Source organism: Salmo salar, chromosome 09 (genome assembly GCF_965601325.2).
Source record: "Salmo salar chromosome 09, fSalSal1, whole genome shotgun sequence".
Taxonomy (NCBI): Eukaryota; Metazoa; Chordata; class Actinopteri; order Salmoniformes; family Salmonidae; genus Salmo; species Salmo salar.
In genome coordinates this window covers 155,461,064-155,484,658 of record NC_138299.1, presented here as the reverse complement: position 1 = coordinate 155,484,658, position 23,595 = coordinate 155,461,064, and the positions used below count along the sequence as shown (strand labels likewise).

Sequence of the window (23,595 nt, the reverse complement as noted above, 5' to 3'; positions counted from 1 at the left end):
GGCCCTTCTCCTTAACCATAATGTATTGTAATGGGGGAGGCCCTTCTCCTTAACCATAATGTATTGTAATGGGGGAGGCCCTTCTCCTTAACCATAATGTATTGTAATGGGGGAGGCCCTTCTCCTTAACCATAATGTATTGTAATGGGGGAGGCCCTTCTCCTTAACCATAATGTATTGTAATGGGGGAGGCCCTTCTCCTTAACCATAATGTATTGTAATGGGGGAGGCCCTTCTCCTTAACCATAATGTATTGTAATGGGGGTGGCCCTTCTCCTTAACCATAATGTATTGTAATGGGGGTGGCCCTTCTCCTTAACCATAATGTATTGTAATGGGGGTGGCCCTTCTCCTTAACCATAATGTATTGTAATGGGGGAGGCCCTTCTCCTTAACCATAATGTATTGTAATGGGGGTGGCCCTTCTCCTTAACCATAATGTATTGTAATGGGGGAGGCCCTTCTCCTTAACCATAATGTATTGTAATGGGGGAGGCCCTTCTCCTTAACCATAATGTATTGTAATGGGGGAGGCCCTTCTCCTTAACCATAATGTATTGTAATGGGGGAGGCCCTTCTCCTTAACCATAATGTATTGTAATGGGGGAGGCCCTTCTCCTTAACCATAATGTATTGTAATGGGGGAGGCCCTTCTCCTTAACCATAATGTATTGTAATGGGGGAGGCCCTTCTCCTTAACCATAATGTATTGTAATGGGGGAGGCCCTTCTCCTTAACCATAATGTAGTTGTAATGGGGGAGGCCCTTCTCCTTAACCATAATGTATTGTAATGGGGGTGGCCCTTCTCCTTAACCATAATGTATTGTAATGGGGGAGGCCCTTCTCCTTAACCATAATGTATTGTAATGGGGGTGGCCCTTCTCCTTAACCATAATGTGTTGTAATGGGGGTGGCCCTTCTCCTTAACCATAATGTATTGTAATGGGGTGGCCCTTCTCCTTAACCATAATGTATTGTAATGGGGGAGGCCCTTCTCCTTAACCATAATGTATTGTAATGGGGGAGGCCCTTCTCCTTAACCATAATGTATTGTAATGGGGTGGCCCTTCTCCTTAACCATAATGTATTGTAATGGGGGAGGCCCTTCTCCTTAACCATAATACTAATACAGTTATGTTGAAGGATGTAGCACAGTTGAGATGAGGATCCATGTTTAAATATACCCATAATGCCATATGACCAAGGCCCTGGAGCCAAAACACCTGATTTAACCAAACAAGGTCCTGATGATTAGCTGATCAGTACAATCAGGTGTGTTAGTGTTGGACTTGAAAAACAGCGTCTGTTTAACCTCTAGCTCTTCAGGACTAGGGGTTTACAGCAGAAAGATGTTTCAAATCAACCCAGAATGACCACTCCTCCCCACTGTTTTATATTCAACAGTAAGGTAAACACTCAGACTTGGCAGGTGCAGTGATTCTCTATGGGTCACTGCTGAGTATTGCACACTGAAGGTTGTATGGTTGAATCCCTGGTGGGATATGCTTGTTACACACTGGGGGTCAGAATCAGATATTTTCCCTGATTCGCTCCAGTAAGTACTTCATCATTCCCTAAATGTGTATGTGTATTAATCATGGGCTTGTCATCAGGGACAGAGCCAGAAACCAAGCAAAAACAGACCATGCTCATGTTATTCAAAAATAACCCAGTAGGACTACTCTATAACAGGCCATGATGGTGTTATTCAACCAGAACCCAGTAGGCCTACTCTATAACAGGCCATGATGGTGTTATTCAACCAGAACCCAGTAGGACACGTCTATAACAGGCCATGATGGTGTTATTCAACCAGAACCCAGTAGGACTACTCTATAACAGGCCATGATGGTGTTATTCAACCAGAACCCAGTAGGACTACTCTATAACAGGCCATGATGGTGTTATTCAACCAGAACCCAGTAGGCCTACTCTATAACAGGCCATGATGGTGTTATTCAACCAGAACCCAGTAGGACACGTCTATAACAGGCCATGATGGTGTTATTCAACCAGAACCCAGTAGGTCTACTCTATAACAGGCCATGATGGTGTTATTCAACCAGAACCCAGTAGGACTACTCTATAACAGGCCATGATGGTGTTATTCAACCAGAACCCAGTAGGACTACTCTATAACAGGCCATGATGGTGTTATTCAACCAGAACCCAGTAGGCCTACTCTATAACAGGCCATGATGGTGTTATTCAACCAGAACCCAGTAGACCTACTCTATAACAGGCCATGATGGTGTTATTCAACCAGAACCCAGTAGGACTACTCTATAACAGGCCATGATGGTGTTATTCAACCAGAACCCAGTAGGACTACTCTATAACAGGCCATGATGGTGTTATTCAACCAGAACCCAGTAGGCCTACTCTATAACAGGCCATGATGGTGTTATTCAACCAGAACCCAGTAGGACTACTCTATAACAGGCCATGATGGTGTTATTCAACCAGAACCCAGTAGGACTACTCTATAACAGGCCATGATGGTGTTATTCAACCAGAACCCAGTAGGCCTACTCTATAACAGGCCATGATGGTGTTATTCAACCAGAACCCAGTAGGCCTACTCTATAACAGGACATGATGGTGTTATTCAACCAGAACCCAGTAGGACTACTCTATAACAGGCCATGATGGTGTTATTCAACCAGAACCCAGTAGGACTACTCTATAACAGGCCATGATGGTGTTATTCAACCAGAACCCAGTAGGCCTACTCTATAACAGGCCATGATGGTGTTATTCAACCAGAACCCAGTAGGACTACTCTATAACAGGCCATGATGGTGTTATTCAACCAGAACCCAGTAGGCCTACTCTATAACAGGCCATGATGGTGTTATTCAACCAGAACCCAGTAGACCTACTCTATAACAGGCCATGATGGTGTTATTCAACCAGAACCCAGTAGGCCTACTCTATAACAGGCCATGATGGTGTTATTCAACCAGAACCCAGTAGGCCTACTCTATAACAGGCCATGATGGTGTTATTCAACCAGAACCCAGTAGACCTACTCTATAACAGGCCATGATGGTGTTATTCAACCAGAACCCAGTAGGACTACTCTATAACAGGCCATGATGGTGTTATTCAACCAGAACCCAGTAGGCCTACTCTATAACAGGCCATGATGGTGTTATTCAACCAGAACCCAGTAGACCTACTCTATAACAGGCCATGATGGTGTTATTCAACCAGAACCCAGTAGGACTACTCTATAACAGGCCATGATGGTGTTATTCAACCAGAACCCAGTAGGCCTACTCTATAACAGGCCATGATGGTGTTATTCAACCAGAACCCAGTAGACCTACTCTATAACAGGCCATGATGGTGTTATTCAACCAGAACCCAGTAGGACTACTCTATAACAGGCCATGATGGTGTTATTCAACCAGAACCCAGTAGGCCTACTCTATAACAGGCCATGATGGTGTTATTCAACCAGAACCCAGTAGGCCTACTCTATAACAGGCCATGATGGTGTTATTCAACCAGAACCCAGTAGGTCTACTCTATAACAGGCCATGATGGTGTTATTCAACCAGAACCCAGTAGGCCTACTCTATAACAGGCCATGATGGTGTTATTCAACCAGAACCCAGTAGGACTACTCTATAACAGGCCATGATGGTGTTATTCAACCAGAACCCAGTAGGACTACTCTATAACAGGCCATGATGGTGTTATTCAACCAGAACCCAGTAGGCCTACTCTATAACAGGCCATGATGGTGTTATTCAACCAGAACCCAGTAGGTCTACTCTATAACAGGCCATGATGGTGTTATTCAACCAGAACCCAGTAGGCCTACTCTATAACAGGCCATGATGGTGTTATTCAACCAGAACCCAGTAGGACTACTCTATAACAGGCCATGATGGTGTTATTCAACCAGAACCCAGTAGGACTACTCTATAACAGGCCATGATGGTGTTATTCAACCAGAACCCAGTAGGCCTACTCTATAACAGGCCATGATGGTGTTATTCAACCAGAACCCAGTAGGCCTACTCTATAACAGGCCATGATGGTGTTATTCAACCAGAACCCAGTAGGCCTACTCTATAACAGGCCATGATGGTGTTATTCAACCAGAACCCAGTAGGCCTACTCTATAACAGGCCATGATGGTGTTATTCAACCAGAACCCAGTAGGACTACTCTATAACAGGCCATGATGGTGTTATTCAACCAGAACCCAGTAGGACTACTCTATAACAGGCCATGATGGTGTTATTCAACCAGAACCCAGTAGGACTACTCTATAACAGGCCTATAAGAGAGAAACCCAACATGGTCCTGTTTTGGACCACCATCTCCAAATGTTCCATAATTTACGGATGTTCTGGTTTTATAAATCTAACTTTAAAGGATCAAGATGACATGGGCTTAGTTTGTTTACCAACAGCTCTGAATTCCCAACATGCAGTCCTCATCTTCCTGATTCCTGATGTTGGTAAACAACTTCCTGCCAGGGCCTAAGGCCTTCTGGAAAATATCTGGTAGCTTCTCATTAAATATACCATGAACGGCACAGACAACAGGCCTGTGTGTTACAGAAAGAGATTTACACCTGACCATAACTCTCTATCTCTGCCATAACTTTTCTTCCTGTGTCTTACAAGAACATGGCCTTTCTATTTCCCCCATCCATCCTCTTTCTCCTCTCCTCCTTTGTAATTGAACACTTAATTACCAAAACCTGTCCACTGTCAGGTCCTTACGTCTACCTTCCAATCCAGCAACAGCTAATGGGGATCCTAATAAATAGTCAATACTCAATCTCCATGTCAGTCAGGATCTGTGTCCGAAATCGGTCTTGCCTACTACTTACTAAAACTGCATACTGTGTTCTAATAGTTATACATACTATTTAGAATGTTCTGATTAGTAAATACTACATACTATTACTACTACATTACTACATACTATTTAGAATGTTTTGATTAGTAAATACTACATACTATTACTACTACATTACTACATACTATTTGGAATGTATTGCTTAGTAAATACTACATACTATTTAGAATGTTTTGATTAGTAAATACTACATACTACTACTACTACATTACTACATACTATTTAGAACGTATTGTTTAGTAAATACTACATACTACTACTACTACATCACTACATACTATTTAGAATGTATTGTTTAGTAAATACAATATATTATTACATTACTACTACATTACTACAAACTATTTAGAAAGTATTGTTTAGTAAATATGACATAATATTACATTTCTACTACATTACTACATACTATTTAGAACATATTGTTTAGTAAATACTACAGAATATGACATTACTACTACATTACTACATACTATTCAGAACGTATTGTTTAGTAAATATGACATACTATTACATTACTACTATATTACTACATATTATTTAGAACATATTGTTTAGTAAACACTACATACTATTACTACTACATTACTACATACTATTCAGAACGTATTGTTTAGTAAATATGACATACTATTACATTACTACTATATTACTACATATTATTTAGAACATATTGTTTAGTAAATACTACATACTATTACATTACTACTATATTACTACATACTATTTAGAACGTATTGTTTAGTAAATACTACATACTATTACTACTACATTACTACATACTATTTAGAATGTATTGTTTAGTAAATACAATATATTATTACATTACTACTACATTACTACATACTATTTAGAAAGTATTGTTTAGTAAATATGACATACTATTACATTTCTACTACATTACTACATACTATTTGGAACGTATTGCTTAGTAAATACTACATACTATTACTACTACATTACTACATACTATTTAGAAATGTATTGTTTAGTAAATACTACATACTATTACTACTTCATTACTACATACTATTTAGAAATGTATTGTTTAGTAAATACTACATACTATTACATTACTACTACATTACTACAAACTATTTAGAACGTATTGTTTAGTAAATACTACATACTATTACATTACTACTACATTACTACATACTATTCAGAATGCATTGTTTAGTAAATGCTACATACTACTACATTACTCTTACATTACTACATACTATTCAGAAAGTATTGTTTAGTAAATACGAAACAATAAATATCAACGTACTGATCCTAGTGAGAACATGTCATCTAATGTGTGATTGCATTGATTCCAGCCATTCTGTCATTATGGTCTAGCGCACCCCTCCGGCTTTTCATCTAGTAGGAATACTATTACTGTTGAGGAAGAGACTGGTCTCTGGAGACCCAGCTTGGTGTTCCCAGCTGTTGTCAAATAAACGATTCTCTCTTCCTGAAAGCAGACCAGTCAATTCTACTAGATGAAAAGCCCAACTCCGTATGACATCCTGACATTTAAAGCGGATTCCATTTTCAAAATGTCACATACAATAAAACGTTCTATTTCCGGCACTGTCAGAACTAGAAGCACAAGCATTTCGCTACACCCGCAATAACATCTGCTAATCACATGTATGTGACCAATAACATCTGCTAACCACATGTATGTGACCAATAACATCTGCTAATCACATGTATGTGACCAATAACATCTGCTAACCACATGTATGTGACCAATAACATCTGCTAATCACATGTATGTGACCAATAACATCTGCTAACCACATGTATGTGACCAATAACATCTGCTAACCACATGTATGTGACCAATAACATTCGATTTTATTAGATTTTTAAGTACGGGTATTCGGACATGGCCAGTATCTCCAGTCTACCCAGTGAATCCCCCTGATTCCCAGTCTACCCAGTGAATCCCCCTGATTCCCAGTCTACCCAGTGAATCTTTCTGATGCCCAGTCTACCCAGTGAATCTTTCTGATTCCCAGTCTACCCAGTGAATCCCTGTGATTCCCAGTCTACCCAGTGAATCCCCGTGATGCCCAGGACAGCTCCAGAACATCTGGGCCCCTCATGTTCCACACTGCTTCAGAAAAATGCTTTATCCTCCAGAGAGATACATTTATCTCATTGTACCCAACCATTAAGAGTCCTATTCAAAGACATGTCTGCTATCCAGAAATGAGTGCTTTGAACGGGGTAGTAGCTAGCTTAATGACTCCAGTGGGTTGAATGACAGAATGCCTGATTGATGTGCATCATAATGGTGATAAATCAGTGAGATCACTAGTTCACGAACAAAGAGCCATGGAATACACCCCCCCCCCCCCCATCCAAGTTGTCTGCAATGGCTTCTTCTCCCTACCCCCACATCTCCTTCATTCTCACTGATTATCTTTGATGTATTTGACAGTTCAGGTGGAGCGGAGGACCGACGACCACATTAAACCTACTGAGATGAGTAAGTCTCTCCTTACAAGCTCTGTCTCTTTCTTGACCACTTCCTCTCTATTAGCGAAGGTTGATGGGGTCCTGACTCTGTGTCGTTACACAAACTATGTATTGATTAGATGATAGGCAACGCATTATTCATTAGGGGCGGCAGGTAGCCTAGTGGTTAGAGAGTTGGGCCAGAAACTGAAAGGTTGCTAGATCAAATCCCCGAGCTGACAAGGTAAAAATCTGTTGTTCTGCCCCTGAACAAGTATCACGTCCTGACCAGTAAAAGAGGTTGTTTGTTATTGTAGTTTGGTCAGGGCATGGCAGGGGGTGTTTGTTTAGAGTGTTTCGGGGTTTGTTGGGCTATGTTCTTATTTAAGAGGGGTGTTTGTTTAGAGTGTTTCGGGGTTTGTTGGGCTATGTTCTTATTCAAGAGGGGTGTTTGTTTAGAGTGTTTCGGGGTTTGTTGGGCTATGTTCTTATTTAAGAGGGGTGTTTGTTTAGAGTGTTTCGGGGTTTGTTGGGCTATATTCTGTTAGTCTATTTCTATGTTAGTTCTAGTATGTCTATTTCTATGTGGAGTTTTTTGGGTTGACCTTCAATTGGAAGCAGCTGCTCCTCGTTGCTTCTAATTGAAGGTCCTATTTAAGAGGGGTGTTTTTTTCTATGGGATTTCTGGATAGTTGTTTTCTGTTTAGTGTTTGTTGCACCTGACAGGACGGTGTCTCGTCGTTGTTTTGTTAAGTGTTTACGTTTTCCTTCATTAAAGAAGATGAGTATTCACATACCCGCTGCATTTTGGTCTAATTGCTACGACGACCGTGACAACAAGGCACTGTTCCTAGGCCGTCATTGAAAATAAGAATTTGTTCTTAAAACCAAACACATATGGAGCAAAGAATGTGCGAAGTGTTGTTAGACAGGGAGGATCAGGTGTGTTAAACAGGGAGGATCAGGTGTGTTAGACAGGGAGGATCAGGTGTGTTAGATAAGGAGGATCAGGTGTGTTGTTAGATAGGGAGGATCAGGTGTGTTAGATAAGGAGGATCAGGTGTGTTATGTTAGATAGGGAGGATCAGGTGTGTTAGATAAGGAGGATCAGGTGTGTTATGTTAGATAAGGAGGATCAGGTGTGTTAGATAAGGAGGATCAGGTGTGTTATGTTAGATAAGGAGGATCAGGTGTGTTGTTAGATAGGGAGGATCAGGTGTGTTAGATAAGGAGGATCAGGTGTGTTAGATAAGGAGGATCAGGTGTGTTGTTAGATAGGGAGGATCAGGTGTGTTATGTTAGATAAGGAGGATCAGGTGTGTTATGTTAGATAGGGAGGATCAGGTGTGTTGTTAGATAAGGAGGATCAGGTGTGTTATGTTAGATAGGGAGGATCAGGTGTGTTATGTTAGATAGGGAGGATCAGGTGTGTTAGATAGGGAGGATCAGGTGTGTTATGTTAGATAAGGAGGATCAGGTGTGTTATGTTAGATAAGGAGGATCAGGTGTGTTGTTAGATAGGGAGGATCAGGTGTGTTTGTTTACCTGTGGCCTTCTCTGGGTTGTTGCACATGTAGCAGAGCCAGCTGCCCTCCTCTTCACTGAAGCCAAACAGGTCAAAGAAACGCACCTCCTCCAGATGGATCTGCAGACTGTCCAGGTCCTACAGAGAGAGAGAGAGAGAGTCCCCTCAGCAAGCTGGTCCTGGGGCTCTGTTCTCAAACACAACCCACAGAGTCCCAGGACACCAACACGATTAGACCCAACCAAATCATGAGAAAACAAAAAGATAATTACTTGACACATTGGAAAGAATTGACAAAAAACAGAACAAACTACAATGCTATTTGGCCCAAAACAGAGAGAACACATTGGCAGAATACCTGACCACTGTGACTAACCCAAACTTAAGGAAAGCTTTGACTATGTACAGACTCAGTGAGCATAGCCTTGCTCCACGACCCACGTGGAGTTCCAGGTCTCCGGCAGCCTCTGGAACTGCCGGTCTGCGGCCAACAAGGCAGAGTTCATCTCAGCCTATGCTACCCTTCAGTCCCTCGACTTCTTGGCGCTGACGGAAACATGGATTACCACAGAAAACACTGCTACTCCTACTGCTCTCTCCTCGTCTGACCACGTGTTCTCGCATACCCCGAGAGCATCTGGTCAGCGGGGTGGTGGCATTGAAATCCTCATCCCTCCCAAGTGGACATTCTCTCTTTCTCCCCTGACCCATCTGTCTATCTCCTCCTTTGAATTCCATGCTGTCACAGTCACTAGCCCATTCAAGCTTAACATCCTTATCATTTATCGCCCTCCAGGTTCCCTTGGAGAGTTCATCAATGAGCTTGACGCCTTGATAAGTTCCTTTCCTGAGGATGGCTCACCCCTCACAGTTCTGGGTGACTTTAACATCCCTACGTCTACCTTTGACTCATTTCTCTCTGCCTCCTTCTTTCCACTCCTCTCCTCTTTTGACCTCACCCTCTCACCGTCCCCCCCACTCACAAGGCAGGCAATACGCTTGACCTCATCTTTACTAGATGCTGTTGTTCTAATAATCTCACTGCAACTCCCCTCCAAGTCTCCGACCACTACCTTGTATCCTTTTCCCTCTCGCTCTCCTCCAACACTACTCACTCTGCCCCTACTCAGATGGTATTGCGCCGTCGCAACCTTCGCTCTCTCTCTCCTGCTACTCTCTCCTCTTCCATCCTATCATCTCTTCCCTCTGCTCAACCCTTCTCCAACCAATCTCCTGATTCTGCTTCCTCAACCCTCCTCTCCTCCCTTTCTGCATCCTTTGACTCTCTATGTCCCCTATCCTCCCGGCCCGGCTCGGTCCTCCCCTCCTGCTCCGTGGCTTGACGACTCATTGCGAGCTCACAGAACAGGGCTCCGGGCAACCGAGCGGAAATGGAGGAAAACTAGCCTCCCTGCGGACCTGGCATCTTTTCACTCCCTCCTCTCTACTTTCTACCACTCTAAATTCCAAGCATCTGCCTCTAACCCTAGAAAGCTCTTTGCCACCTTCTCCTCCCTCCTGAATCCTCCTCCCCCTCCCCCCTCTCTGCGGATGACTTTGTCAACCATTTTGAAAAGAAGGTTGACGACATCCGATCCTCGTTTGTTAAGTCAAACGACACCGCTGGTCCTGCTCACATTGCCCTACCCTATGCTTTGACCTCTTTCTCCCCTCTCTCTCCAGATGAAATCTTGCGACTTGTGACGGCCGGCCGCCCAACAACCTGCCCGCTTGACCCTATCCCCTCCTCTCTTCTCCAGACCATTTCCGGAGACCTTCTCCCCTACCTCACCTCGCTCATCAACTCATCCTTGACCGCTGGCTACATCCCTTCCATCTTCAAGAGAGCGAGAGTTGCACCCCTTCTCAAAAAACATACACTCGATCCCTCCGATGTCAACAACTACAGACCAGTATCCCTTCTTTCTTTTCTCTCCAAAACTCTTGAGCGTGCCGTCCTTGGCCAGCTCTCCTGCTATCTCTCTCAGAATGACCTTCTTGATCCAAATCAGTCAGGTTTCAAGAATGGTCATTCAACTGAGACTGCTCTTCTCTGTGTCACGGAGGCTCTCCGCACTGCTAAAGCTAACTCTCTCTCCTCTGCTCTCATCCTTCTAGACCTATCTGCTGCCTTTGATACTGTGAACCATCAGATCCTCCTCTCCACCCTCTCCGAGTTGGGCATCTCCGGCGCGGCTCACTCTTGGATTGCGTCCTACCTGACAGGTCGCTCCTACCAGGTGGCGTGGTGAGAATCCATCTTCGCACCACGTGCTCTCACCACTGGTGTGCCCCAGGGCTCAGTTCTAGGCCCTCTCCTATTCTCCCTATACATCAAGTCACTTGGCTCTGTCATATCCTCACATGGTCTCTCCTATCATTGCTACGCAGACGACACACAATTAATCTTCTCCTTTCCCCCTTCTGATAACCAGGTGGCGAATCGCATCTCTGCATGTCTGGCAGACATATCAGTGTGGATGACGGATCACCACCTCAAGCTGAACCTCGGCAAGACGGAGCTGCTCTTCCTCCCGGGGAAGGACTGCCCGTTCCATGATCTCGCCATCACGGTTGACAAATCCATTGTGTCCTCCTCCCAGAGTGCTAAGAGCGTTGGCGTGACCCTGGACAACACCCTGTCGTTCTCCGCTAACATCAAGACGGTGACCCGATCCTGTAGGTTCATGCTCTACAACATTCGCAGAGTACGACCCTGCCTTACACAGGAGGCGGCGCAGGTCCTAATCCAGGCACTTGTCATCTCCCGTCTGGATTACTGCAACTCGCTGCTGGCGGGGCTCCCTGCCTGTGCCATTAAACCCCTACAACTCATCCAGAACGCCGCAGCCCGTCTGGTGTTCAACCTTCCGAAGTTCTCTCACGTCACCCCGCTCCTCCGCACACTCCACTAGGTTCCAGTTGAACCTCGCATCTGCTACAAGACCATGGTGCTTGCCTACGGAGCTGTGAGGGGAATGGCACCTCCATACCTTCAGGCTCTGATCAGGCCCTACACCCAAAGAAGGGCACTGCGTTCATCCACCTCTGGCCTGCTCGCCTCCCTACCTCTGCGGAAGCACAGTTCCCACTCAGCCCAGTCAAAACTGTTCGCTGCTCTGGCACCCCAATGGTGGAACAAGCTCCCTCATGACGCCAGGACAGCGGAGTCAATCACCACCTTCCAGAGACACCTGAAACCCCACCTCTTTAAGGAATACCTGGGATAGGATAAAGTAATCCTTCTAACCCCCCCCCCCCCCCCAAAAAAAAATATATATAATATATAGATGTACTATTGTAAAGTGGTTGTTCCACTGGATATCATAAGGTGAATGCACCAATTTGTAAGTCACTCTGGATAAGAGCGTCTGCTAAATGACGTAAATGTAATGTAAATGTAAAATTGAGAAAGTCCGCCTTAGGCAGACCTGGCTCTCAAGAGAAGACAGGCTATGTGCACACTGCCCACAAAATGAGGTGGAAATTGAGCTGCACTTCCTGACCTCCTGCCAAATGTATGACCATATTAGAGACACATATTTCCCTCAGATTACACAGACCCACAAAGAACTCGAAAACAAATCAAATTTTGATAAACTCCCATATCTACTGGGTGAAGTACCACAGTGTGAAATCACAGCAGCAATATTTGTGACCTGTTGCCACAAGAAAAGGGCAACCAGTGAAGAACAAACACCATTGTAAATGTCTTTATTCTTTTGGAACTTTTGTGTCATGTTTACTGTTCATTTTTTATTGTTTATTTCACTTTTTTTTATTATCTATTTCACTTTATTTGGCAATGTACACATATGTTTCCCATGACAATAAAGTCCTTTGAAATGAAATGAGACTGAGAGAAATAAAGATGATTTATTTTACGTCTGGTTTACTAACACTCAAAGAGACATGTACCTAAGAGCTCGTACAAAGAACATGGGCAAAATAAACTAGGACCATCTGTGTGTTAGAGAGCGAAAGAGAGAAAGAGAGAGAGAGAGAGAGAAATGAAAAGGGAGAGAGAGAAAGAGAGAGAAATTAAAAGGGAGAGAGAAAGAGAGAGAAAGAAAGAAAGAAAGAAAGAAAGAGAGAGAGAAATGGAAAGGGAGAGAGAGAGAGAAATGGAAAGGGAGAGAGAGAGAAATGGAAAGTGAGAAAGAAAGAGAGAGAGAAAGAGAGAGAAATGGAAAGAGAGCGAAAGAGCGAGAGAGAGAGAGAGAGAGAGCGAGAGAGAGAGAATTTCAATTTAATCCAGATGAATGATGGCTGATGAGTACAATGGGTTGTATTTTCACTGGGTCTTTCAGGGAGACCCCGGCATGTGACCGGGGCTGTAATGGGGGTCTGGGTTTTACACACACACACACACACACACACACACACACACACACACACACACACACACACACACACACACACACACACACACACACACACACACCACGTTTTTCCTAAACTAAACAGTGAGATTATACACACATGATGTCATGGCCCTGATAACCTGAACAATGGGAACTGAGCAGAGTGAGATGTAGGCTGTGGTCAGAGACACAGCGGGTGGACAAAAACACAAAGAGAGAGAGAGAGAGACAGGAAAAAAAAGTGAACGAAAGGGACAAAGAGAGTAGGAGAGTGTGTGTGTGTATATGTGTGTGTGTGAGACGCATGACTGTCTTCTTAGACCTAGTCATCTACTGTATCTATAGCTGTGCTTCCTCACTGTCAGACTGAGTTCCTGTCGAGTCAGTGCTTCCTCACTGTCAGACTGAGCTCCTGTCGAGTCAGTGCTTCCTCACTGTCAGACTGAGCTCCTGTCGAGTCAGTGCTTCCTCACTGTCAGACTGAGCTCCTGTCGAGTCAGTGCTTCCTCACTGTCAGACTGAGCTCCTGTCGAGTCAGTGCTTCCTCACTGTCAGACTGAGCTCCTGTCGAGTCAGTCCAGGTGAGCCCACCCAGGGTCAAACGTCACAGTACCATGACTCAGAGTGAACAGGAAATGACATACCAGGCAAACATTCCATCCATCCCAGCTCCAGCCATATCTGCTGACTCATCCCACAGAGACAAACTAATGACTTATGGCATATCAGACAACATATCTACGCCTACACACACACACACACACACACACACACACACCTTTTCTACGCCTTACAATTGGGCAATACAAATACAGAGTAGAAACCCTTGAGGAAATAAGGGAAAATCATCCCAAAACATTGTGATCGATCCAGAAACGTCAACACAGTCACCACCATCGTTAATCCCAACACCCAAAGATACCCAACTGCCACAATCTCCTGGAAGTGATGTGGGCCTGGAATTAACAACACAAATATCACATTTGACAGATGAGGACAACGATGAGATGACATACAGTATACACATCCTTACACAATCACAAGTGGGAAGGTGGTTTTGAAAAGACAAGAGTTTGTGGAACATTGTGGCCGAGTCTGTATAGTACCTACTATATCTGTCTAAACATCTATAAACCCTTGTGTGCCAATTCAATTCAACTCAACTCAATTCAATTCAATTCAATTCAACTCAATTGAAATCAACTTAATTAAATTCAATTCAAGGGGCTTTATTGGCATGGGAAACATCTGTTAACATTGCCAAAACAAGTGAAGTAGATAATAAACAAAAGTGAAATAAACAGTAAAAATTAACAGTAAACATTACACATACAGAAGTTCCAAAATAATAAAGACATTTCAAATGTCATATTATATATATATATATATATATATATATACAGTGTCGTAATGATGTACAAATGGTTAAAGTACAAAAGGTAAAATAAATAAGCATAAATATGGGTTGTATTTACAATGGTGTTTGTTCTTCACTGGTTGACCTTTTCTTGTGGCAACAGGTCACAAATCTTGCTGCTGTGATGCCACACTGTGGTATTTCACCCAATAGATATGTGAGTTTATCAAAATCGGGTTTGTTTTGAATTATTTGTGGATCTGTGTAATCTAAGAGAAATATGTGACTCTAATATGGTCATACATTTGTTAGGAGGTCAGGAAGTGCAGCTTAGTTTCCACCTCATTTTGTTGGCAGTGTGCACATAGCCTGTCTTCTCTTGAGAGCCAGGTCTGCCTACGGCGACCTTTCTCAATAGCAAGGCTATGCTCACTGAGTCTGTACATAGTCAAAGCTTTCCTTAAGTTTGGGTCAGTAACAGTGGTCAGGTATTCTGCCACTGTGTACTCTCTGTTTAGGACCAAATAGCATTCTAGTATGTTCATTTTTTTTGTTGTGTTAATTCTTTCCAAAGTGTCAAGTAATTATCTTTTTGTTTTCTCATGATTTGGTTGGTTTTAATTGTGTTGCTGTCCTGGGGGGACCAGCTTGCTTAGGGGACTGCTTCTCCAGGTTCATCTCTCTGTCAGTGATGGCTTTGTTATGGAAGGTTGGGAATCACTTCCTTTTAGGTGGTTGTAGAATTTAACTGCTCATTTCTGGATTTTAGTAGTTAGTAGGTATCGGCCTAATTCATGCATTATTTGGCGTTTTACATTGCACACAGAGGATGTTTTTGCAGAATTCTGCATGCAGAGTCTCAATTTGGTGTCGGTCCCATTTTGTGAATTCTTGGTTGCTGAGCGGACCACAGACCTCACAACCATAAAGGGCAATGGGTTCTATAACTGATTCAAGTATTTTTAGCCAGATCCTAATTGGTATGTTGAATTTTATGTTCCTTTTGATGGCCTTGCCTTGTCTCTCAGATCATTCACAGCTTTGTGGAAGTTACCTGTGGCGCTGATGTTTAGGCCGAGGTATGTATAGTTTTTTGTGTGCTCTAGGGCAACGGTGTCTAGATGGAATTTGTATTTGTGGTCCTGTGTCTCTCTGTACGGTCTGTCACTGTCAGAAGGACATTATTGTAATGTGTTCAAGGTGCAGAAGATATTCCACCAACCTCCTGCAACTGCCCCCCTTTGGTAAACCTCAGGAGATGGAGGGAGAGGGAGAGGTAGAAGGAGAGATAGGGGGAGAGGGACAGGGAGAGGGAGAGATAGGGGGAGAGGGTGAGGTAGAGGGAGAGGAAGAGGTAGAGGGAGAGATAGGGGACAGGGAGAGGGAGAGATAGGGGGAGAGGGTGAGGGAGAGGTAGAGGGAGGTAGGGGGAGAAGGAGAGGGAGGGAGAGGGGGATAAGAGGAGATAAGCGAGGGTAAAATAGTAGGTACAGGGGGGACAAAAAGTACTCTCTTTTAGAGAGGTATTATCAACACATCACATAAATAACCTATCAATAGCCTACTCGTCCAGGTGGAAATGATTGTGGCCTCTCTTTCAGCCTGTTATTTTTCTCTGTCCCTCTTTCCTCTCTGTTATGGTTTAGAGTGATACCCTCTCCGGGAGCCGGGTGAGTTACGGTCCTGTGTGTTTATTCCATGGAAAACACTACCGAGAAATAAAGAATTCCCCTGATCGTGTTGATGCTTCGCTCTGACAAGAACCACCCCCAGCAGATCGTCTGAACACACACTGACAGACAGACACAAACACAGAGCCAAGTATCTGTGTCACGCTCCAATGCAACGGAACGGTATTTTTTCTCCTTGAAGTGGTCGTAAGAGTAATAATTAGGAGAGAAGCAATGCTGGGCACCAGAGTCTAACTCAGCCAGGCTGTGTCATACACTGGTAGCACTCCATTAAACACACACACACACACACACACACACACACACACACACACACACACACACACACACACACACACACACACACACACACACACACACACACACACACACACACACACACACACACACACACACACACAGCCAGGCTGTGTGGTAAAAAACTGGTCAGTCTCCATTTCAAACACATTACAGGTGAGAGAGGCAGGGGTAATAACATTTAAAACTTGCTCTGACGGAGACAACAGGTCTCATATGTCAACTCTTACCCTCTCGTAATCTCTTACCCTCGACCTCCTCCCTCCCTCAGTCTCTCTACCCAATCTCATCCTATCCTTCCCACCACCTCTCCTCCTCTGTCTCCTGATCCCTCTCCTCCTCTGTCTCCTGTACCCTCTCCTCCTCTGTCTCCTGATCCCTCTCCTCCTCTGTCTCCTGATCCCTCTCCTCCTCTGTCTCCTGATCCCTCTCCTCCTCTGTCTCCTGATCCCTCTCCTCCTCTGTCTCCTGTACCCTCTCCTCCTCTGTCTCCTGATCTCTCTCCTCCTCTGTCTCCTGATCCCTCTCCTCCTCTGTCTCCTGATCCCTCTCCTCCTCTGTCTCCTGATCCCTCTCCTCCTCTGTCTCCTGATCCCTCTCCTCCTCTGTCTCCTGTACCCTCTCCTCCTCTGTCTCCTGATCCCTCTCCTCCTCTGTCTCCTGATCCCTCTCCTCCTCTGTCTCCTGATCCCTCTCCTCCTCTGTCTCCTGACCCTCTCCTCCTCTGTCTCCTGTACCCTCTCCTCCTCTGTCTCCTGATCCCTCTCCCCCTCTGTCTCCTGATCCCTCTCTCCCTCCCTCCCCCTCTGTCTCCTGTACCCTCTCCTCCTCTATCTCCTGCTCCCTCTCCCCCTCTGTCTCCTGCCCCCTCCCAGCCTCTGTCTACTTCCCCCTCCCAGCCTCTGTCTCCTGCCCCCTCTCCCCATCTGTCTCCTGCCCCCTCTCCTCCTCTGTCTCCTGCCCCCTCTGTCTCCTGTACCCTCTCCCCCTCTGTGTCCTGTACCCTCTCCCCCTCTGTGTCCTGTACCCTCTCCCCCTCTGCCTCCCGCCCCTGTCCCCTCTCCCCCTCTGTATCCTGCCCCGTCTCCCCTTTGTCTCCGGCCCCCTCCCCCCTCTGCCTCCCGCCCCCTCTGCCCCTCTGTCTCCTATTCCCTCTCCCCCGGATGTATCCTCAGCGTTCCCTTCCCCTCTGTACTGCATTCCCATAAAAAGCTTGCCTCACTTAGACTTTTCCTATCATCAGGAAGTTGATTAGCAGAGTAATAAAACCTCAGTCAGACACATGTGTTTCTTATTGCAGAGAACCAGAGTACCAGAGAACCAGAGGACCAGAGGACCGAGAGTACCAGAGGACCAGAGGACCAGAGTACCAGAGAACCAAAGTACCAGAGGACCAGAATACCAGAGTACCAGAGGACCAGAGGACCAGAGTACCAGAGGACCAGAGTACCAGAGTACCAGAGGACCAGAAGACCAGGGGACCAGAGGACCAGAGGACCAGAGTACCAGAGGACCAGAGGACCAGCGGACCAGAGTACCAGAGGACCAGGGGACCAGGGGACCAGAGGGCCAGAGTACCAGAGGACCAGAGGACCAGCGGACCAGAGGACCAGCAAACCAGAGTGCCGATTACCAGAGGACCAGGTTACCAGAGGACCAGGGGACCAGAGTACCAGAGGACCAGGGGACCAGAGGACCAGCGGACCAGAGTACCAGCAAACCAGAGTGCCGATTACCAGAGGACCAGAGGACCAGCGGACCAGAGGACCAGCAAACCAGAGTGCCGATTACCAGAGGACCAGAGGACCAGGTTACCAGAGGACCAGAGGACCAGAGTACCAGAGGACCAGAGTACCAGGGGACCAGAGGACCAGAGAACCAGAGTACCAGAGGACCAGAGTACCAGAGTACCAGAGAACCAGAGTACCAGAGGACCAGGTTACCAGAAGACCAGGGGACCAGAGTACCAGAGAACCAGGGGACCAGGGGACCAGAGGACCAGAGTACCAGAGTACCAGCGGACCAGAGTACCAGGGGACCAGAGGGCCAGAGTACCAGGGGACCAGAGGACCAGCAAACCAGAGTGCCGATTACCAGAGGACCAGAGGACCAGCGGACCAGAGGACCAGCAAACCAGAGTGACGATTACCAGAGGACCAGAGGACCAGGTTACCAGAGGACCAGGGGACCAGAGGACCAGGAGACCAGGGGACCAGAGGACCAGAGGGCCAGAGTACCAGGGGACCAGAGGACCAGCAAACCAGAGTGCCGATTACCAGAGGACCAGAGGACCAGGGGATCAGAGTACCAGGGGACCAGAGAACCAGAGTACCAGAGTACCAGAGAACCAGAGAACCAGAGTACCAGGGGACCAGCAGACCAGAGTACCAGGGGACCAGAGTACCAGAGTACCAGAGGACCAGAGTGCCGATTACCAGAGGACCAGAGTACCAGAGAAGCAGAGTACCAGGGGACCAGCGTACCAGGGGACCAGAGTACCAGGGGACCAGCGGACCAGCGTACCAGAGGACCAGCGGATCAAAGGACTAGAGTACCAGCAGACCAGGGGACCAGCGGATCAAAGGACCAGGGTACCAGCAGACCAGGGGACCAGAGGACCAGCGGATCAAAGGACCAGAGGACCAGAGTACCAGCAGACCAGGGGACCAGCGGATCAAAGGACCAGAGGACCAGAGTACCAGCAGACCAGGGGACCAGAGGACCAGGGGACCAGAGGACCAGGGGACCAGGTGACCAGAGGACTAGAGTGCAAGGGGACCAGAGGACCAGGGGACCAGAGTACCAGAGGAACAGAGTACCAGGGGACCAGGTGACCAGAGGACTAGAGTGCAAGGGCACCAGAGGACCATGGTGAATGGCTCTAATTGGTGAGCCATGCTGGACAGAGCCAAAGAATACACCCCATGTTGTTTATAGGGTCCACAGTGGTTAAGTTAAGAATGGTCAGATCTGTTCCAAATGTGGACTGGAACTGCTGGGTTCTTTACGAGCAGGTAAAACACAGAACCAACCAGACTGGGGCATCAGCATGGTATCCAGAGAATGTTTCTTAGTGTTGTGTTGTTTGTCTGATGTACAGTTGAAGTCGGAAGTTTACATACACCTTAGCCAAATACATTTAAACTCAGTTTTTCACAATTCCTGACATTTAATCCTAGTAACAATTCCCTGTTTTAGGTCAGTTAGGATCACCACTTTATTATAAGAATGTGAAATGTCAAAATAATAGTAGAGAGAATTATTTACTTCAGCTTTTATTTCTTTCATCACATTCCCAGTGGGTCAGAAGTTTACATACACTCAATTTGTATTTGGTAGCATTGCCTTTAAACTGTTTAACTTGGGTCAAATATTTTGGGTAGCCTTCCACAAGCTTCCCACACTAAGTTGGGTGAATTTTGGCCCATTCCTCCTGACAGAGCTGGTGTAACTGAGTCAGGTTTGTAGGCGTCCTTGCTCGCACACGCCTTTTCAGTTCTGCCCACACATTTTCTATGGGATTGAGGTCAGGGCTTTGTGATGGCCACACCAACACCTTGACTTTGTTGTCCTTAAGCCATTTTGCCACAACTTTGGAAGTATGCTTGGGGTCATTGTCCATTTGGAAGACCCATAGACGCAATTAGCCTATCAGAAGCTTCTAAAGCCATGACATCATGTTCTGGAATTTTCCAAGCTGTTTAACCTGTTGGGGCTAGGGGGCAGTATTTGCACGGCTGGATAAAAAACGTACCTGATTTAATCTGGTTACTACTTCTGCCCAGAAACTAGAATATGCATATATATTTGGATAGAAAACACTCTAAAGTTTCTAAAACTGTTTGAATGGTGTCTGTGAGTATAACAGAACTCATATGTCAGGCCAAAACCTGAGAAGATTCCATTCCATATGCCCTGTCTGACAATTTATTGTCCTTCTGTAGCCTCTCTATCAAAAATACAGCATCTGTGCTGTAACGTGACATTTTCTAAGGCTTCCATTGGCTCTCAGAAGGCGCCAGAAAGTGGAATGAGAGGTCTGCAGTCTCTGGGCTAAGTACAGCTGCTCTGTTTGTTACTGGCCAGCCTGGGGTCAGTGACACTGGAGATGTGCGGTCACGAGAAGTCGCCATGTTTTTCTTTCAGCCTTTGAATGAATACAACGTCGCCCGGTTGGAATATTGTCGCTATTTTACGAGAAAAATCGCATAAAAATTGATTTTAAACAGCGTTTGACATGCTTCGAAGTACGGTAATGGAATATTTTGACATTTTTGTCCCGAAATGCGCTCGCGCGTCACCCTTCGGATTGTGACCTGAACGCACGAACAAAACGGAGCTATTTCAATATAACTATGGATTATTTGGAACCAAAACAACATTTGTTGTTGAAGTAGAAGTCCTGGGAGTGCATTCTGACGAAGAACAGCAAAGGTAATCCCATTTTTCTTATAGTAAATCTGAGTTTGTTGAGGGCCAAATTTGGTGGGTGTCAAATTAGCTAGCCGTGATGGCCGGGCTATCTACTCAGAATATTGCAAAATGTGCTTTCGCCGAAAAGCTATTTTAAAATCGGACACCGCGATTGCATAAAGGAGTTCTGTATCTATAATTCTTAAAATAATTGTTATGTATTTTGTGAACGTTAATCGTGAGTAATTTAGTAAATTCACCGGAAGTTTTCGGTGGGTATGCTAGTTCTGAATGTCACATGCTAATGTAAAAAGCTGGTTTTTGATAAAAATATGAACTTGATTGAACAAAACATGCATGTATTGTATAACATAATGTCCTAGGAGTGTCATCTGATGAAGATCATCAAAGGTTAGTGCTGCATTTAGCTGTGGTTTTGGTTTTTGTGACATATATGCTTGCTTTGAAAATGTCTGTGTGATTATTTTTGGCAGGGTACTCTCCTGACATAATCTAATGTTTTGCTTTCGCTGTAAAGCCTTTTTGAAATCGGACAATGTGGTTAGATTAACGAGAGTCTTGTCTTTAAAATGGTGTAAAATAGTCATATGTTTGAGAAATTGAAGTTATAGCATTTATGAGGTATTTGTATTTCGCGCCACGCGATTCCACTGGCTGTTGACTAGGTCCCACCTTGCCCAGGGAGGTTAACAAACTCCATATGGCTGCCATAGTCAGCTTGTCTGGGTACAGTCAATACACCATATGGAAGAAATAATGCTTCCTCCCCTTTTAAATAATGGTTCCTTCCTTTTTAAATAATGGCCCCGTCCCCTTTAAATAATGGTTCCTTCCCTTTTAAATAATGGTTCCTCCCCTTTTAAATAATGGTTCCTTCCTTTTTAAATAATGGCCCCGTCCCCTTTTAAATAATGGTTCCTTCCCTTTTAAATAATGCTTCCTTCCCTTTTAAATAATGGTTCCTCCCCTTTTAAATAATGGTTCCTCCCCTTTTAAATAATGGTTCCTCCCCTTTTAAATAATGGCCCCGTCCCCTTTTAAATAATGGTTCCTTCCCTTTTAAGTAATGGTTCCTTCACTTTTAAATAATGGTTCCTCCCCTTTTAAATAATGGCCCCGTCCCCTTTTAAATAATGGTTCCTTCCCTTTTAAATAATGGTTCCTCCCCTTTTAAATAATGGTTCCTTCCCTTTTAAATAATGGCCCAGTCCCATTTTAAATAATGGATGCTCCCCTTTTAAATAATGGCCCCGTCCCCTTTAAAATAATGGTTCCTAAACTCGGTTATTTTGGGTCAGGGTGTGTCATGTTGGGTATTTTTCCTGGGTTTGTTTTCTATGTTTGAGTTATAGCCTTGTGTTAGCTCTATGGGTTTTTTTTCTATGTTGGGGTGTTGTCTCTTTGTGTTTGAGCAAGTAACGTATCGGCATTTTCTTGATTTTGTGTACGTGTTTATTTCAGTGCAAAGAATAAACATGTGTTCGCTCCCAGCTGCGTTTTGGTCCGCTTCCTCGTCACCCGACGACAATCGTTACACTCCCCTTTTAAATAATAGTCCCTTCCCCTTTAAACAATGGCCCCGCCCCCTTTTAAAGGAAAGCAAAATGACAGCTGTGTTTTCCCCCTTTTAAATAATGGCCCCGCCCCCTTTTAAAGGAAAGCAAAATGACAGCTGTGTTTTCTTCTGTTGTCTAATTATTTCCTACTGACCACTTAGCATGTCTAGTAATGAGCGGGTATATGAGAGATGACACACACTACACGTCTGCTAATGACAGAGTGGCTGTGAGTGGACATGTTGCTTACACAAGTGGCCCTTTAAAGAGCTGTGGAGGTAAACAAAAGGGAGGGAATGTGTCCTGAGCTTTTGCTGAACTTTGAACCCCTTTAAGCCAGCACTCTGGTTCTCAGGCTTCGTAGTCAATGAGATCATTTCTTCTTTCAGGAGGGAACAGAGTGCGTACACACGCGAACACACACGCACTGTACCTTTCTGTGTGGAGTGGGCTGCTGGGTCATGGCCATGGAGAAGCCGTGAGCTCCTTTTAGCTGGGTCCTCTCCCACAGTCTCCCCAACCTCTGAACACAGTCATCCAGAGAGGAGAGAGGAGCGCTGTGCTGACTCTGGAGGACAGGGAGAAAAGGAGATTTAATCCGGTTGATCACCTGTGTGTGTGTGTGTGTGTGTGTGTTTTGTTGTGTTATAGAGCACCCACCTGTAGGTGAAGCAGCATGATGTTGATCCAGAGGTGCGGCTGGAGGCTGGTGAGGGTGAAACAGGACTTGGTATACAGACAGTAACGCCCCTTCAGAGGGCACGAGAACGACAGCTTCGCCACACTGCCATGGCTCGAGTCTAAAACCCACAGAGGTGCACGCACACACACACACACACACACACACACACACACACACACACACACACACACACACACACACACACACACACACACACACACACACACACACACACACACACACACACACAGAAATAAAATAGTAAGACAATTAATTTAGTGTTTTTGATCAGTTTCAATCTTTTCTAAACCTTACTCACTCTACAACATGTCCACTCATCTCTTTCCCCCCTC

General features: G+C 45.1%; 1 protein-coding gene across 1 annotated transcript in view; it reads right to left on the bottom strand.

The window, feature by feature from the left end:
• The window catches only part of LOC106591777 (ventricular zone-expressed PH domain-containing protein), a 202,787-nt gene that overhangs the window by 24,543 nt on the left and 154,649 nt on the right, over positions 1–23,595 (bottom strand). Inside the window, exons 10-12 of the mRNA XM_082956467.1 lie at positions 23,221–23,360; positions 22,994–23,128; positions 8,882–8,999 (exon numbers count right to left, since the gene is read on the bottom strand). Of these exons, the coding sequence (XP_082812593.1) occupies positions 8,882–8,999; positions 22,994–23,128; positions 23,221–23,360 (393 nt within the window). The remainder of the gene's footprint in view (positions 1–8,881; positions 9,000–22,993; positions 23,129–23,220; positions 23,361–23,595) is intronic.